This window comes from Manis javanica, chromosome 2 (genome assembly GCF_040802235.1).
Source record: "Manis javanica isolate MJ-LG chromosome 2, MJ_LKY, whole genome shotgun sequence".
Classification (NCBI taxonomy): Eukaryota; Metazoa; Chordata; class Mammalia; order Pholidota; family Manidae; genus Manis; species Manis javanica.
In genome coordinates, this window is record NC_133157.1 from 201799697 (window position 1) to 201817815 (window position 18119).

Below are 18119 nucleotides of genomic sequence, written 5' to 3' on the forward strand. Positions count from 1 at the left end.
TTCTAGAAAAATACAACCTTCCAAGGCTGACCAAGGAAGAAACAGAAAATCAGAACAGACCAATTACCAACAATGAAATTGAATTGGTAATCAAAAAACTACCTAAGAACAAAACCCCTGTACCAGATGACTTCACTGTGGAATTTTACCAAACACTGAGTTAAGACCTAATACCCATCCTCCTTAAAGTTTTTCAAAAAGTAGAAAGGAGAGAATACTTCCAAACTCATTCTATGAGACCAGCATCACTCTAATACCAAAACCAGGCAAAGATAATACAAAAAGGAAAATTACAAACAATATCCCTGACGTACACAGATGCAAAAATAATCAACAAAATATTAGCAAACAAATTCACAAATAGATCAAAAAGATCATCCATCATGATCAAATAGGATTTATTCCAGGGATGCAAGGATGGTACAATATTAAAAAATCCATCAACATCATCCACTACATCAACAAAAAGGACAAAAACCACATCACCAACTCCATAGATGCTGAAAAAGCATTTGACAAAATTCAACATCCATTCATCATAAAAACTCTCAACAAAATGGGTAGAGAGGGCAAGCTAACTCAACATAATAAAGGCCATATATGACAAACTCAAAGCCAACATCACTTGATGGCGAAAAGCTGAAAGCTTTTACTTTAAGATTGGGAACAAAACAAGGATGCCCACTCTCCCCACTGTTATTCAACATAGTACTGGAGGTCCTATCCACAGCAACCAGACAACACAAAGAAATAAAACACATCCAGACTGGCAAGGAAGAAGTTAAACTGTCACTGTTTGCAGATGACATGCTATTGTGCATATAAAAACCTAAAGAATCCAACCCAAAACTACTAGAACTAATAACTGAATTCAGTGAAGTTGCAGGATACAAAATCAATACACAGAAATCTGTTGAATTCCTATATCCTAACGATGAACTACTAGAAAGAGAAATCAGAAAACAATTCCATTCACAATTTCATCACAAAGAATAAAATACCTAGGAATAAACCTAACCAAGGAAGTAAAAGACCTATACATACTCTGAAAACTACAAGACACGCATAAGAGGAATTAAAGAAGACAACAATAAATGGACATACATCCCGTGCTCAGGCCTAGGAAGATTTAATATTGTCAAAATAGCCATCTTGCCTAAAGCAATCTACAGAATCAATGCATTCCCTATCAAAATACCAATGGTATTCTTCAATGAACTAAAACAAATAATTATAAAATTCATATGGAACCACAAAAGATCCCAAAGAGCCAAAGTAATCCTGAGAAGGAAGAAGAGAGCTGGGAGGTTTACACTCCACATCTTCAAGGTGTACTAAAAAGCAAAGTAATCAAGAAAATTTGGTACTGGCACAAGAACAGATTCATAGACCAATAGAACAGACTACAGAGCCTAGATATAAACCCAAACATATACAGTCAATTAATATACAATAAAGGAGCCATGGATATACAATGAGGGAATGACAGCCTCTTCAACAACTGCTGTTGGCAAAACTGGACAGCTACATATAAGAGAATGAAACTGGATTACTCTCTAACCTCATACACAAAGGTAAATTCGAGATGGATCAAAGACCTGAATGTAAGTCGTGAAACCATAAAACTCTTAGAAGAAAATACAGGCAAAAATCTCCTGAATATAAACATGAGCAACTTTTTCCTGAACACATCTCCTCAGCCAAAGGAAACAAAAGTAAAAATTAACAAATTGGACTACATCAAGCTGTTTCTGTACAGCAAAGGACACCACCAGCAAAACAAAAAGGCATCCCACAGAATGGGAGAATACATTCATAAACAACATATCCGATAAGGGGCTAACACCCAAAATATATAAAGAACTCACACACCTCAACACCCAAAAAGCAAATAACCCGATTAAAAAATGGGTGGACAATATGAACAGATAATTCTCCAACCAAGAAATTCAGATGGCCAACAGGCACATGAAATTTCACATTGCTAATTATCAGGAAAATGCAAATTAAAACAAGATACAACTTACACCAGTTAGGATGGCCAGCATCGAAAAGACTAGGAACAATAAATGCTGGTGAGTATGTGGAGAAAGGGGAACCCTCCTACACTGCTGGTGGAAATGTAAATTAGTTCAACTATTGTGGAAAGCAATAGGGCTGTTCCTCAAAAAACTAAAAATAGAAATACCATTTGATCCTAGGAATTTAACCAAACAAAGCAAGATCCCAGATTCAAAAAGCCATATGGACCCTTATGTTTACTGCAGCACTATTTACAATAGCCAAAATATGGAAGCAACCTATGTATCCATCAGTAGATGAATGGAAAATAAGATGTGGTACATATATACAATGGAGTATTATTCAGCTTTAAAAAGAAAACAAATCTTACCATTTGCAACAACATGGATGGAGCTAGAGAGTATTATGCTCAGTGAAATGAGCAGTACGGAGAAAGAAAAGTACTAAATGATTTCACTCCTTTGTAGGGTATAACAACAAAGCAAAACTGAAGGAACAAAACAGCAGGAGACTCACAGACTCCAAGAAGGGACTAGTGATGACCAAACGGGAGGGAGGGAGAAGGGAATTTAGTGGCATTATGATTGTCATACATGGTGTGGGGGTTCACAGGGAAGACAGTATGGCAGAGAAGACAAGTAGTGACTGACCTCTCGCTATGCTGATGGACAGTGACTGCAGTGGGGTGTGGGTGGGGACTTGTTAATATGGGTGAGGGTAGTAACCACAATGTTCTTCATGTGAAACCTTCATATGAGTGTGTATCAATGATACCTTAATAAAATAATAATAACAATATCATGTCACCTGAAAATAATGACAGTTTACTTCTTCCCTATCAATTTGGAAGTCTTTTATCTCTTTGTGTTGTCTGATGTGCTAGGACACAGGGGGCTCTCCATGCTTCCAAGGCCTGAGTGTCTATTTCCTTCCACAGATTGGGTACATTTTCAACAATTATTTCCTCAATGATACCTTCTATCCCTTTTTCTCTGTCCGCTTCTGTTGGTACCCCTATTATGCTAATATTGTTGTGTTTGGATTGGTCGCACAGCTCTTATCATTCTCTCATTCCTAGATATTCTTTTTTCTGTTTCTCAGCTTCGTGTTCCTATTCTCTAATTTCCATCTGATTGTCTCCTCTACTTGCTGCAGTTATTTATTCCCTCTATTGTATGTTTCATTTCAGTTACTGTATTCCTCAGCTCTGAGCATTTCTTTTTCAGCTCTTTTATCTCTTTGTTGTAATCCTCCCTGAGATCTTCAATACTTTATGCAGATCTGTGATCATATTTATGACTGTTCTGTTGGAATCTTTACAAGAACATCTGTGATTTCTTTCATTTAGCTCTCTGGTGTCTTATCCTGTAGTTTTGTTTGGATCTTATTTCTCTGCCTTATTTTGTCAGGGTTTCTGTATTGCTTTTTATCAAATGGAGCTGCTATGTTTCTTGGTCTAGAAAGTAATGGTTTTATGAAGAAGGCATCCTGTGGAGCCTTTGCTGTGGAGCCCCATTTGCTATTGGTGGGTAACAGGAGGGGCCGTCTATCTGTCTCTCTGCTGGCAGTGGTCTATCTCAGTCTGCAGAGGCAGCAGTTTGCCTCAGCCAACCCTTTATGATCAGAGCAGTGGCTTCTTCTTCCCTGCAGCTACGGCAGTACTGCTGGTTTAACAGAGTGGGCAGGGTAGTCGCACAGTTTGTTGCACAATGTCAGAGTATGCAGGCTTGTGATAGCAAGTTGCACAGTTGTAGAGCAATGATGCACAGCAGTGGCAGCAAGCAGAGCAGTGGGAGGGAACATGGGCAAGTGGGCATGCAGTGGTAGCAAGTCACATGGTGCAAGGCTGCACCAGCAGTGGAGGTGAGTTATGCCACTGCACAAAGTTGCTGCAGTGAGTTGCATAGTACCAGGTTTGGCTGCCTGCAGGAAGGCAGGAGCACTCAGAGCTGGCTCCTGCAGCAATAATTGGCTTGAGACAGGGCCAAGAAGGCTGGGAGAACCTCCCTCTGCCCACTAGGCAGCAAAGTCTGATGCTGCTGGGCCAAGTGGGGCTGGCTCACCAACAGTGCACAGAAGTGAGCCTCAGTGCTGAGCCACCAGCAAGGGGGATGGAGCATCTGAGGCTCCCAAGAGTGAGCAACCTATTGGGCTGAGGGAGGGCCAGGGAAGTTTCATCCACCTGCCCTTTCTACTGAGAAAAGAGCTCCATCCAACCCTCGACCATCTGGCACCCCTCCCACTGCTGGCAAGTCTTTCAAATTGCCACCTCTTCTTTAGGTCTCAGTGGGACCAGCACAGTGTGCCTGTTCTCCACCTATGGCCAGAGTTTCAGCCTCCCAGAATGTCCCAATTGTCCCTGGTGTCAGTCCCAGTAATCACCAGAACCTAATGTAACGTGGACTCATGTTCCTAGAGCAGATCTCCAAGGCCAGGCGTGCAGAGTTCCTAGGCGCCTATCCCCTCCCCATTCCAATCCTCTTCCTCCCTCCTGTGGGTTTGGGATTGGGGGAAGGGCTCGATCACAGCTCTGCCACTCTACTCTTTTCTGTGTGGTCTTCTTTTCTTCACCATGTATAAGTCTGTTCTGCAGTCGTCAGGTCATTTTCAGGTTTAGCTGTATTTATTGTAGTTGCTTCCTTGGTATGTATGTGGAAGGAGGTTTCCCCCTTGTCTTCCTACTCTACCATCTTGAGCCTGCCCCACTGGCCTTATGTTTTTTTCAACTTCATGAGGCCTTGCCTAGTCCCTGTGCTGAAGCCCTTTTATGTTGCTTGCTCTACTTTCACAGATACAAATTTTTGACAGGTGCCTCATGGTTTCTTGAATCCTTATATAGTTAAAAAATTCCCAAAAATTTTCTATTTCTTAAAATAAGATGCAATTAAATAATACACTGAATGATACACTGACTTCTTGGAAAGACCAAATATTTCTATCTATAACTTTATTGTTTTCATTTATTCTTATACAAATTCTACATTGACCAAAAAAAAAAATTATTTGTAATTCAGTGAGTTAAGAATTTAAAATTAAAGTATCTGTATTGTAGATAACATGACACTGCAATAATAAGGCTTGCTGTAATAAGTAAACGTTTCTTTTACATATTTCTAAAGCATTACCTTTAGTGTAATCAACAACTGCTTCCAAAGCTGCTATCCGAATGTCCACGAAGTGGCCATATTCTGCGTAAGATTTAAAAAGAGCTGGATCACTTGGCACATGTCCATTCTTCTGAAGCACTCGTATGGCTCTCAGACAACTAGGTAAATAGTATTTATAATTAAGTATTTTTGTTAAAATACTTTGAATCAAACCAACACATTGCTTAGGCATTAGAAATTAATTTATAACAGTTAACTGAAAAATTGATGTGACTTGAATCCACCTTTTAATTTTGTGACATTGAATTTTTGCATGGTCAAAAAAATTAAAATATGTTAGTCACATTAAAAGAAATCAAATTTTAAAATTTGTTTAGAAATCCAATTTCAGGTAATATTATACTTATAACAGGAACACAGTCCAGAAAAATGTATTTAATATGAAACATATTTTAAATAAAGTATATTCTCCAAAAATTTTAGTAATATGTAGTTTTGTCAACAATACATATAGAAGGTTAAATTGGTTCATAATGTTTGATTCAATAAAACAACTTTTTTAAGCAAACTCCCAAATAAACAGAATCTTTCAATAGCCATATACAAAGAAATTGAGAAAAGTGAAAAGTCATTTTCAAAGAAGCCTAACAAAAGAGGGACAATGCTACTATATCCACTGGGATAAAAGATTACACAGACATAAAAAATAATACTTCTGAAAAATTTCTGATAACATGAGAAAATGTTTATGATATGAGCAGAATACAAAAACTATATATAAAATGTAAGTCAAGTAATTAAAAATATATACAGTTACAAGGGGGAAAAATTTAGGCAACCATTCTCCAAAATAGTAGTAATTCACCTGTAGGTGATAGAATCACATAGGATTTTTTCTCCTTCTACTTGACAATATTTCCCAATTTTCTATAAAGAGAATAAATTTCTCTTACAATTACAAAAACAAGTAAGTTTAAAAGAAATGTAAAGAATCATCATACCTGACAGTGATGGTGTGTCTGTAACTTGGAAGAAGTTTTTCCATATTCAGAAACCTAGTGATTTCTTCCAGAATGAGTCGTACATCTAGATTTAAGTTATCCAAAGTTCGAACTTCATTATTCACACTGACAGCAGGTGTAACAGAGTTGGCAAGGGCATCAATCATTTCTGCACGATAATAGTTATCTGAAAACTAAGCCAAAAAATAATTACAAGAAAACAGAATTCATGCTTCTGTTCAAAAATCAATAAAATGAAATACATATAACTTAAAAACATAATTTATCTGAAACACAAGCAAGTTCTCTGGTAAGTATTCAACTCTGTACTTTGTATAGAGTCACATATTGGAAAAAAGAGATCACTAATTAGTAATACATTAGTTTACTCAATCAATATTTATTACATATATAAGATATTCTTATAGTAACCTAGGAAGATGCCTGTAAAAGGAAGACCATAGTTCACAAATCCTGCTGGTCACACTGAGCTTCAAATCAGCTATTTAGTGCTCTATTCTCATACATAAACATACAGCTGAGAATCACCAGATAGAGTGAAGAAAGCATCAATGCAAGAGTGATCAGAAAAAACAGAGGGGAATAAAGCAACTTGGAGGAAATGGGGTCTGCAAGGAAAAGGAAACCAATGGAGGGGTGGAGGGATAGACACCCAAAACTATCATTAACATTATCTAAGAAATAACCAATGATATGCCTTCCAATAGCATAACATATTTTAAAAAGAAATATGCAGAGAATCAGAATTAGAATTAAGTTGGAATACAAAAGAAAAAACTTCAAAATTTTAGACAAAAAAAAAGAGGTTAAAAAATAATAGGAAGAATAGCACAAGGAAATTGGAGGGCTGATATAGAAGACATAACATATGAGTAATAGTTTTAGCAGAAGCAGAGAAAATGGAGGAAGAAACATAAAAAAATAATAAAAAGAATTCCTAAATCCATATCCCAGTCAGTTCCCAGAGAAGCAATTTAGAGAAAGGCAATCTGGGTGTGGCTTGATTTAAACTCAGTAAATTATATATTTATATATATATATATATGTGGTCCATGACAGGAATGTGAACACAGAGCAAGTGAATTAATTCTACGAGCAATTTGGGGTGTACGTTGTGACAACACAAACTGCCAGGGGATGGAGAATGAACACCTGCCCCCTTTTGAGTTCCACTGTGAAGGCAAAACCTCACATTAACTAACACACATGACAGAGTGCCTAAACATTCCTGTTTACTGGGCAGTAAAAAAATAGGCAGACAATAACAAAACTAAAGAAGAAATATTCCACCAGTGTTCACTAAGGACAAAGTTTTGTTTTCAAGCCTTTCTAATGATTGAAAAATTAATCTCTACAATTTCAGTTCTCTAATCCTAATTCTACTCCCTGGAGCCAGAGAAAATATTTATGGATTTTTTTAGCCATGCTAATTTTATTTTCACATTGTTGTACTTATCAGCCTTTTCTTGTATGGTTTTCAAATTTTGTTTCATACCTAGAAAGGCCATTTCTATTCAGAGACTATTCAAATTTTGTTTTTTGAAAACTTACTCAAAAACAGGTTTTCTTCAAGTATTTTTATAGTTTCACTGGCTACCTCTAATAACTACTTCATCAACAAAGAAAGAGGCCATTTATTTAACCATTGTTTCTGACCTAAGTATTGAGACCACAGAATGAAATAAAAAATGAGAAGGGGGTGTGGGTGAAGTAGGAAAACCAAAAGATTTACCACTCAAACCACATCCAACTGTCACAGATACTATAATCCTAACTGAGCACGTGAGATTATCTGATCATCCCAAGGTTATAAGAGAGAAAATGAAGAAGAAATAATTTGTGGAAGAAAACGGGGGAGCACAGGGGAGGCATTTTGTAAAAATTCCTACAAAAAATCAATATCTGAAGGTATCGATATCAATGTACTACAACAGACAGATGTTTTTAATGATCCTTAGGTATCAGGAATAGCTGAACCCATGTTCTACACATCTTACTTAAGAAAACAGAAAAATTTTATAGACCTAACTAGGCTTAAAGGGGATTAAGCTTTAGTCCTCTTGAAAACTAACTCATCCAGAATACTGAATTTCATGCTCTTGCCCAATTAATTAAATGTTAAAATACTTAAAAATATTTTCCCCATATCCCCGTCTTTTTGGCACTTAATGTTTTGCATGTATAATTTAATTTTACTTGTAGAAAATCCATCATTTCTTCTCATGCACTTTAAAAATTTTTCTCTATGTAGTGAACCTTTTTTTTTAAATATGCTTAACCAAAGCCATCAGAAATATATTATTTGTGGTTGGAAGTAAAGTATCTTAAAACCAAAGAAACAAGCCAACCAATAAAGTATTCTTAAGGTACCACCCAATCACATCTTTTGTTCCAGTTTTAATATTTTAATCTACATATCTTTAAATAACAGCAAAATATTTTTTTCCCAAACCACTAAAGAATAAGTTTGTTATCAGACAGATCTGGGTTTGGCTCCTGGCCCTGCCACACACGTGACCTTGGGTAAATCTGTTAACCTTTTTAGCTTCCATCTCCTTACATGGAAATTGAGTTATACTATCTATACCAGAGGCCCCATGAGGGTCATATTAAGTTATCCATGTTTTGCTACAAGCCATGGAACAAAAATTAACTATTATTGTTACTTGCATTTTTCTATCCTTAATATCTTCAGGGATTAAGATATATGCTAGTCTTAATACACAGCAACTAACTGTAACAACTGATTAGCCTTTTCAAAATTAAAATGAGTCTTATGTTGTTCCACAAAAGTAATGAAATGTAAAATATTGCAATCATCATGTACCTCACAAAATCATAAATGATGACACGTATGACAGCATTATGTAAAATATCATGGTATACTAAAAATACCACCAAACAGATGGTAAGCAAGAGTTCATGCACAATTCCCAATTACATTTCCTGTGTAATTTCACATGCTCAACCCTGTGTTTGCTTTCGTTTGTCAAATAAAAGTAACAAAAACCTTCTACAAAATAAGTAAGGTTTAAAGGAATTAAGGTAAGTGAAATCAATTTGCAAAGTAGAAAGTACTGTACAAGGGCCCACGTGAGTTCAAGTATATGCACTCCCCAAGATGAGAAAACTGATATAAATAATTGCACAAAGTATTTTCCTGCTCCATTTGAATATAATCTTATTTGACACCATCCCAAACCCTTAGTTTATATCTTCAAATGAAAGAATTTCATGTGTAGAGGAAGGAAGAAATTTAAAATAAAAGTCAAAACAAACCTACCAACTAGGAAATAAAGAATCCTCCAAAAAGTTTTAACAGTATTCAAAAATGGAAAGGAAAAAGCTTATCAGCTATAATGTATTATTTTAAAGCACTAATTCTTTAAGGACTCTTTTTAGCTTAAATCATGTGAATATAACTGTACTGCCTTAAAGAGGAAAAATTGCCTTCCTGATTTTCATGATGAATTACCATTTTTTAATAAACAGTTGTGACGTTTTTTTTTACTGTTGTAATGTTTCATTAAACTTTTATGAATTCAATGTGTGTCTTTATATGTTCTGTTCTTTCTGTCTGAAAACAACCTTCCTATACTGGCCCTATTCATAGACTGGGAAAATCCTATTCATCTTCATGAGTCAGTTTAAGGGTTAACTCTTAAGTACAAAACTCTCCTGAGTCTTTCTCTCCTTACTCTTGGAAAAAAGCACTACTTCCTCTGAATTCCCCTAGAAAATTGTGTGAAAGCACTTCCACTATCGCAGTTATGAATGACTACTAACTGTTTGTCTGATTTCCCATTAGTTCTAAATTCTTGAGGGCCCAGAATCAGACTGTGATATACAGCAGTTGTTCAATAGGTGTTTAATGAATAAATGAGATTCCAGATAGCATCTACCATCTCTTCTTTCTATTTAACATGGTACACTGCCTAACATGGCATATATTCTCAAAAACATTCGCTGATTGATAGAATAACAATGTGAAATAACTTTGGAAACATGACATTCAATAACTAGTTGCTAAATAAATTAATAAACACACAATGACAAAAAAGAAAGAAGTCAAATTTATCAATAAACAAGTTATTCCATGAGAGAACTGCTTTCTGAGTATCATTTGATAAAAGAAAAAAGAAATAAAATAAAATTGGACTTTCAGACTTCACCCAAACGAGTTTTAGCTGGCTCTCCAAAATATGATGCACTACTTCCTATATACACATTACAACAGGTAAGAGAGTAATAGTTAAACCCAACTAAGCATGGTTTTCATCCACTGATTATTATAAATTATGTTTGTATATTTCTATCTCTAGAAATTCCAAGTACCATGGACTCAAAATGATTTCTTAAATACTTCTTTAAAATACTGGGTAGTTTTATAATATTCACTAAAATATCTTACCTTGTTCTTTCTGTTGTCATTGTACTTGATTAAGTCTAATAAAAATGTTAAGACTTCTTTGGGACAAAGGTTGTGAACATCTCTCAATAAAGCCATTGCAACTGGCATAGTCTACAAAAAAAAAACATTTTTTTTTAAGTGTAGATCTAACTCTTTCATTACTACAGTTCATCAAAGTACTTGTAGAAAAAGGCTACTCTGGACTGACAAAGGTATCTAGATGGAGCCTGACCCCCCCTAACTTTGACCCCTTCTCATTGGGAATATGTCTCAAATATTCTAATAAAAGAGAAGAGCAGGGCTTCACTGAAGGCACTCTGTGGCCCACGTGCCTTTGTCTTTACTTGTTGGAGGAAAGTACATGTAATGTAAATTATATCAGTCTAGATCTGTGTTTTATAGTGGAAAAAGTATGGGTTTTAACGTTAGATAGGCCATTATTCAATTCCTACTCTACACCTACTAGGATGGATTATTTTAGCTAGTCGCTTTCTAAACAGGAGCCTAGTTTCCACAATCATTTTTAAAATTAAATGATACAGTGGTTAGAGGCATGTGGCAGACAGCAGAGTTCAGTCATCAGTCTGAGAAGACACACTGTTTCTCCAGTACCAACCCATTCTCAGTCTAAGAAAAAATAGTGAGTTTTCTGAAATCCAAACTTTCTTTCCAAATTTTCATAGGCAACTTTTCTAAGGAGGTAGAAAACTGACTCACACACTGGTAAAATCTACCAGTAAAACAAAGCTATTTAAACTCATCGCAAAACCACAGATGAATAGACATCACAGTCTCAGTACACAGAGAATACTGGATTATCTCCTCTTCTGATTTAAAATAACTACAGCCTCCAAACTGGGGGATAAAATGGAGCATGGCTCCTTTGCTTGTTTGAAGGACCAGAAGCAGCAGCATAGTCAGTGTTAGAACACTGTAACAATAGTCAGTGTTAATGTTGTATGAAAAACTGAAGGAAGGCCTCTTTTCCCCAGAAATATCTGTCCCATGCCTACCTGCCGTTCTGGTACTCAATCTGATTTAGATACTAATCTCTCTCTCCTTTCTGCCACTAGAAGTATTATGTGAAAAGTTAACTGGTCTAAAAGTATTGATTTTCCAATTTTTTTTACCACAACCCATGGTAAGAAATACATTTACATCCAAACCTAACATACCAAACACACACATACAATTTAAATGCTACATATACATACTAAAATTAAACCCAAATAACCATAACCTACCCTCATTACATGGGGTGCATTCTGGTATTGCCTATTGTTTGCTTTTATTTTCAAAACAAAAAAAAATTTCAAAACTTATTTCATGACCCCCCTCACTAATGGCTCGCAACTCCCAATATGAAACATTGGTATGTGGAAACACAATGGCATAACAAAGCTGACATATTGGGTAGACACAGAAATTAACTTGCTTCCATACCATAAATTAGTGAAATGGAAAGAGAGAGCAGAACAATGTTTGAGTACTATCAAATGTTCAGTTCTTAAAAATAAAATAACTGGTTGCCAAAGACTTCTTTCATCACCCCAATATTGGCCTTCCCCAAACCTGGATCATTCTGAATTTGTTTAGTGAAAGCACTATAAATATATCAATAATTCCACTCTCAGCAGGTGTCTCAATGTTGCTGGGTAATCCTTTTCCTTTTCCTTTTACCATATATGAATCTCACTGTGTCTAAGATTCCCCTCAATATCTATTATTTCACTTACTTTTAATCTGCTTTTCACCTCCCTCAGAAAAAGGAATTTCTTCTCTTGTAAATTAACCTCCCAACTGTGTCTACCCACTACTAATGCCTCCAAAATCTGTTCGATCTTTTCTTTTTTATATTTACTTGCTCTCACTTGAATATTTCATCCCTCCCTCTCCACTAGTTTCTTTCTGTGCCAAACATGCAAGTTTTTTCTTCTCTCTATACAAGCAAATCCAAAATATCTCCTTCTCAGCTCTGCTTTATCCTCAAATGTCTCCTTTCTCAGACTCTTTTAACACCAAACTCATGAAAGAATAGGCTTTTCACTCCTCCAAATTCAATCTAGTTAATCTAATCTCTGCCTTCATTATTATTAAATTACTCAGAAGAATTTTACAAATAACTTCCAAATTGCCAAAAGCTAACCACTCTGCCACGGTCACATCCCTACCTAAACTAGTGACTCCATCACAAAACCACTTTCTAAATTAACATTTATAGAAAATTTACTATGTGATAGACAAAGTAAAACATTTCACATACATGATCTTATTTAACTCTAAGAAAGATAAATTTTACAATTAAGTAAACTGAGGCTAAGAGGGTAAGAAATGTGTCCTTGTGCAAACTGCTGGTGAGTAACACAGCCGGGACTGAAATTACAGCTATATGCTCTACTATCTCTGAATCAAATATGCTGCCCACAGTCTAGATGGACTGCCATCAGAAGGACTGACCCACAGCTCTATCCCCCATGTAACCCACCAACCAGAAGGTCAAATTATCCATTTCTATTGACTTTAGTTATTTAATATGGATAGTGAGTTACTTGCACATAGCTCATAAAATTAATGAGCAATCTATCAAAATTTTTGAAAAAATTTTAGAAGCAAAAAAAAAAAAAAAAGAGTATGGCAAAACCTTTTGTAAGAAAGTAAACATACCTATTATCTGAATAGTCCCTAAGTTAAACTGAGATATATACAGAGAGTGGTATAATACAATCACAAGAAAATTTGAAAGTAAACTGTACCTTCTGTAGAAAATAACTTTGAAAACTCATAAAATTGTTTGTTTTCACAATGTTTGGACAAGTTTTACAACAAAACATTCTAGTAAAGAGTGACTTCATGGCTGGTGGTCCTGTCCATGTGTTCACCATTGAATTTGCAATCTGCAAATAATTAGAAAACAAAAGAATTTCTATCACCACTGCAAATACATTTTAAAATATATACAATAGCTTTCTAAAAGTTATCAATACAACTGGATTAGTTTTCAATACTGTTCAATTCTCAGAAATTTAATACATTTTAGCCTTTCATTATCATTTCCAAGAAAATAAACTCAATGCTCCCCAAAATTTCTTATGTATACTTACAACTACTTTCTATTGTTAGCTTCTAAATTGAAGCATTCTCTTATGTTTTAAGAACATGTTTGCAAAAGGCTTCTATTCTGAATACATTTGTCTTTGTCCAATTAGGCAGATGTAATTTTAATATTTTAAATTTATCAGATAGAAATATCACCCTGGATTTTAAAAATAAGGTTTTTAATCTATCCTAACTGAAAAACAAGCCAAGTACAGTGCTACTATTCAGGAAGTAAGAAAATGCTTTCCAGAAAAACTACATCTTGCTATTTATACTTTAAGTGTATATAAAAAATCAAGTCTGTTTTTAGCGTAATAAAAATGTTCATTTTCTTGAAAAAAAAAAACAAAAACAAAAAAACTCGCTGCCTGCCCTGCTGAGCATGACTTCCCTGGCCTGTGATAGCCAGACTGGGGAACATCACCTGTGAACTGGTGCTCAAATGAACTGCCTGGTCCTTTAAAAAAAAAAAAAAAAAAAAAATCAAGTCTGAAAAGAATGAAATTATAACTAACTTTAAATAACATAGTCTATAATTTTATGGACCGAAGAATTTAGTATGCAAAAATCACAAAGCTCTTTAAGAAACAATAAAACTATAACCTTAGCATATAATAATCAAAGAAAATCAATCACGTTTTCTCACATACATCTGAGTAGAATATATGAATCCAACTACTCACTAGTTACCTTTAAGGAAAGAACAAATCTAAACCATTATAATCTGCTGAAATGCTGGACGAATGGATGCGGAAGGCAAGAGAGTCACTAAATGGGAATGAGCCTATTACTATGATGCTTTTTAACCTAGTATTTCTGGCCAAACTTTTGTCTGTTTTTTCTGGTTTTCATATTCTTCCTTTAGCGTTTTTTGCATCTAAAGAAAAATATTTAGTTTTCTTAATAAATTAACTTTTCTAGCATGTTAAATTATAGAACCTATCATTTTTAAGTGATGTATCACTAATACTGATTACTAAACCTGAACCAACATGAAATCATCATCACAGTGGGATAATAAAGATGAACTGATTTCATGTACTATAATATGAAAAATCACTCAAAACCAAGGAATTTCTTACCTAAGACATTTTTTGCTTTAACAACATGGTTGGTGACTGAATAAAATGGTGAAAGATTCCTTCATTTTATTAAAATCTGATGTTCATCTTGACAATTATAAAATTTTGATGCCTTTATTGTCAGACCAAAATATGTTTTTTTCAAATCAGTCTTATTAAACATTTGGCAAAAGCCTTCAAGGGACTAGCTAGCAAGTAAAATTAAAAAGTACAGTGAATTTTAATTCATTTTCAATAGCAGCAGTCATCTTGTTTTCTTTCTCCTGTACATAACCTCACCTTTGCAAGGCAGAAGCAAGCTGACATTCTCACTCGGTAGAAACACTGCTCCTGTTCTAGTATGTCAGTGAGTGCAAGGCGAGATGCTGGAGTAGGGAACTTTTCCAAGGCCAAAATGGACTCCTGTTGGGCAACAACATCCCTCTCATAGCGGAGCTGGTACTGCCACATAAAATCTGCTTGTTCAAATTCGACTTTTCTCAGTACCGACATATCTGGGTCTATCCTTATCCACAGCAAAGGTGAATCAGCACTGAAAAGAAAATACAATTTTCATTTTTATTTTTTCAATTTTATACATTTAAAAAACAAAGCACTTATTAATCAGGTTGCCTTTTATATGTAGTATTCAAGACTGCCTGAAATTTTACTGTATTCATTTTTTTTAATCACACTGACAACTTTCTCATTATGTTTAACATATTTCAACTCTCTCACAATGTCCAATCTATTATCAGTCTTGCTAAAAAATAAAAAGGTCTCCAAGGATAAGAAGATAATCATCACAAACAAATTCCATCTGAAGATATTATTTGGGATTTTGACTTTTGATTATGTGATGTGAAAAAGGGGAATGAGACCAAATTTCTCCATATCATTTCTATAACCTAATATTAATTATGGCTATAAATGCCACCTTTTACTAGAAATCAATCTGTGATTATAAAATGAATTGATATATTTTAATAAATTAGTTTTTTAAACAGACTTTTAATATTACTTTTTTAAATGCTAGACTCACGATCACCATTTTCGAACACTATTTGGAGGCATATCATGAGTTTATCCTCACGAACTTCTTGAATTAACAAGTAATTAAAAAAACAGTCTATCAATGCTTCATCAAAAAAAAAATCTACTGTGTCAACACTTTTACCAAAAGAACAGCACCTGATATTATGCTCAGTGAAATAAGCCAGGCGGAGAAAGACAAATACCATATGATTTCACTTATTTGTGGAGTATAAAAACAAAACAAAACAGAAGGAACAAAATAGCAGTAAACTCACAGACACCGAGAAGGGACTAGTGGTTACCAAGAGGGAGGGGTTGGGAAGGGTAGTGGAAAGAGTGAAGGACATAAAGGAGCACAGTAATTTGCAATCACAATATAAGTTGGTCACAGGGATGGTAGTACAGCACAGAAAATATACTCAATGACTCTTTAACATCTTGCTACACTAAGAGATAGTAACCGCACTAGAGGGGGTGAGGATTTAATAATACGGGTAACTGTATATATTTGAAACCAACATAAGATTGCATACCAATGATACTTTCATTAAAAAAGAAAAAAGATCACTTGAAATACTAATTTCAATTCACCAAATACTACTGGGTGCTTCACTCAATAGTAAGGGTAAGGCAGGCACTTGATATGGAAAAATTAAATAAATGGTATAAAAACAGTACTAATAACCAAGTTAGCTCTAATTACATCTGTTTTTTAATATTACAGGTGTTTTATATAAAACATATATATAGGCACAATATGGATGGACAAAATAAAGCTTGAGCAATATTATACTTAAAATGAAATTAATTAATAAATATTAACACCTAAAATTTAGAACAGTGATATTTAAATTGTTTTGCAAATATAGAAAGGCTCAAAGCACCCTGGAACTTGTTCAAAGACAAAGAAAATCAGTATCACCTGAGAGCTTATTAGAAATGCAAGCTAGTGCTGGATCATTAATTTCATTTTAAGAAGATCCCCAAGTCAGTGGCAAGCACATTAGCTTGTTAAAAATTTATCTCCAAGGATAAGAAGATAATCATCACAAAGAAATTCCATCTGAAAATATTAATTTGGGGGTTTCAATCTGTAATTATGTGATGTGAAGATAGGGGAATAAGACCAAATTGCTCATTTTGGGTAATTTGAGAAGCACTGCTCCAGAGGACAATAGGGGTGTAAAAAACCTGCTAATCCACAGCTGTGCCCACTCCAGTCATCCTGTATTTCTTCTTAATTTCACCTGGACCAAGCTAAATTTACTTTTCTCTTTTTGATGAATTATGATTTTATGAAGATTTGTCTTTAACATAAGGCTTCTACTGCCTTTCAAAAGTTTTAAAAGCACTAATTTAGGACATTTACATACTTTCAGATATACATAACAGACAAATGAGAAGGCAGAAAATACATGTTTAAACTAACTTACTCCATTGCAGAAAGGTCCATATCAACTTCTTCTCCATTCATCAGTGGAATTTTTTTCTTCTTATTCCTACATTTAAGGAAAAGTAAGTTTGAAAATTGTGACATTTCTAATTCTGAAAGGAGAAAAATACCTGCTGATGTTCAAATTAAAGATCTCACACATTGAGAGATATACTAAGGATGAAGATATCCTGAGAATGAATTTAAACACAACAAAATCTATTTTGAAGCTGAAGGGAATGAAGTAAATGATATTGAAATGTCTCCCGGATAAGTTTAACAAAAAGCAGAAATACATAATTAAATGTAACTTAAAGCATTCCTAAGAACTGGTAGCTGCAGTTTTATATAGAAAAGATAAGAGATCTATCAGTAAAGAAATTCTTTATTAAGAAAATGAAAAATTAACCAGGCCTAAAATGAGACATGAATAATTCTGAACATGTGCTATATATTGGGAAGGTGTTATCCTATATGAAATGAAATAAATGATTTACTAGAAAACATCTTAACAGTACTAATTAATACAATTAATATCCAAAAGATTTAAGATATGCCAAAATAAAAACAACTGCTTCTCTGCAAATTACTCCTAAATCACAAAATCTACTGGATACCAGACTAAAAATATGGATGAGGACAAATTAAAACAGGCAACAGGATAGAGGCTTCCTGTGCTCCTCACACCAAAGAATACTCAAACGACATATGGAAGAAAAACCAGAGGAAATGCTATGCAAAGGATAGCAATCAGATGTTCCCAATTTCAAAGACAGACAGCACAATAAAGGGGGGATTTCACTCTGAACTAAGAATCTTCACAGAGACAGAATGGTTACAGGGAGATTTCAGAATCAAGCTCTCAGACGACTGTCAAAATCAAGTGACATTCTCATCTGTCTGAGATGACCTAATGTAGTCTAGTCTATAGTA

At 34.6% G+C, this 18119-nt stretch overlaps 1 protein-coding gene across 9 annotated transcripts in view; it reads right to left on the reverse strand.

Moving 5' to 3' along the window:
* The window catches only part of TAF2 (TATA-box binding protein associated factor 2), a 132835-nt gene that overhangs the window by 71318 nt on the left and 43398 nt on the right, over positions 1–18119 (reverse strand). For all 9 annotated transcript variants that reach the window (XR_012128389.1, XR_012128388.1, XM_073230011.1 and 6 more), the window contains 6 exons: positions 17188–17253; positions 15020–15272; positions 13316–13456; positions 10563–10673; positions 6131–6324; positions 5148–5287 (listed from right to left, as the gene is read on the reverse strand). Coding sequence is in view for 7 of the 9 variants with exons in the window: in XM_073230011.1 (XP_073086112.1) it covers positions 5148–5287; positions 6131–6324; positions 10563–10673; positions 13316–13456; positions 15020–15272; positions 17188–17253 (905 nt within the window). In the remaining 2 variants the exon portion in view is untranslated. The remainder of the gene's footprint in view (positions 1–5147; positions 5288–6130; positions 6325–10562; positions 10674–13315; positions 13457–15019; positions 15273–17187; positions 17254–18119) is intronic.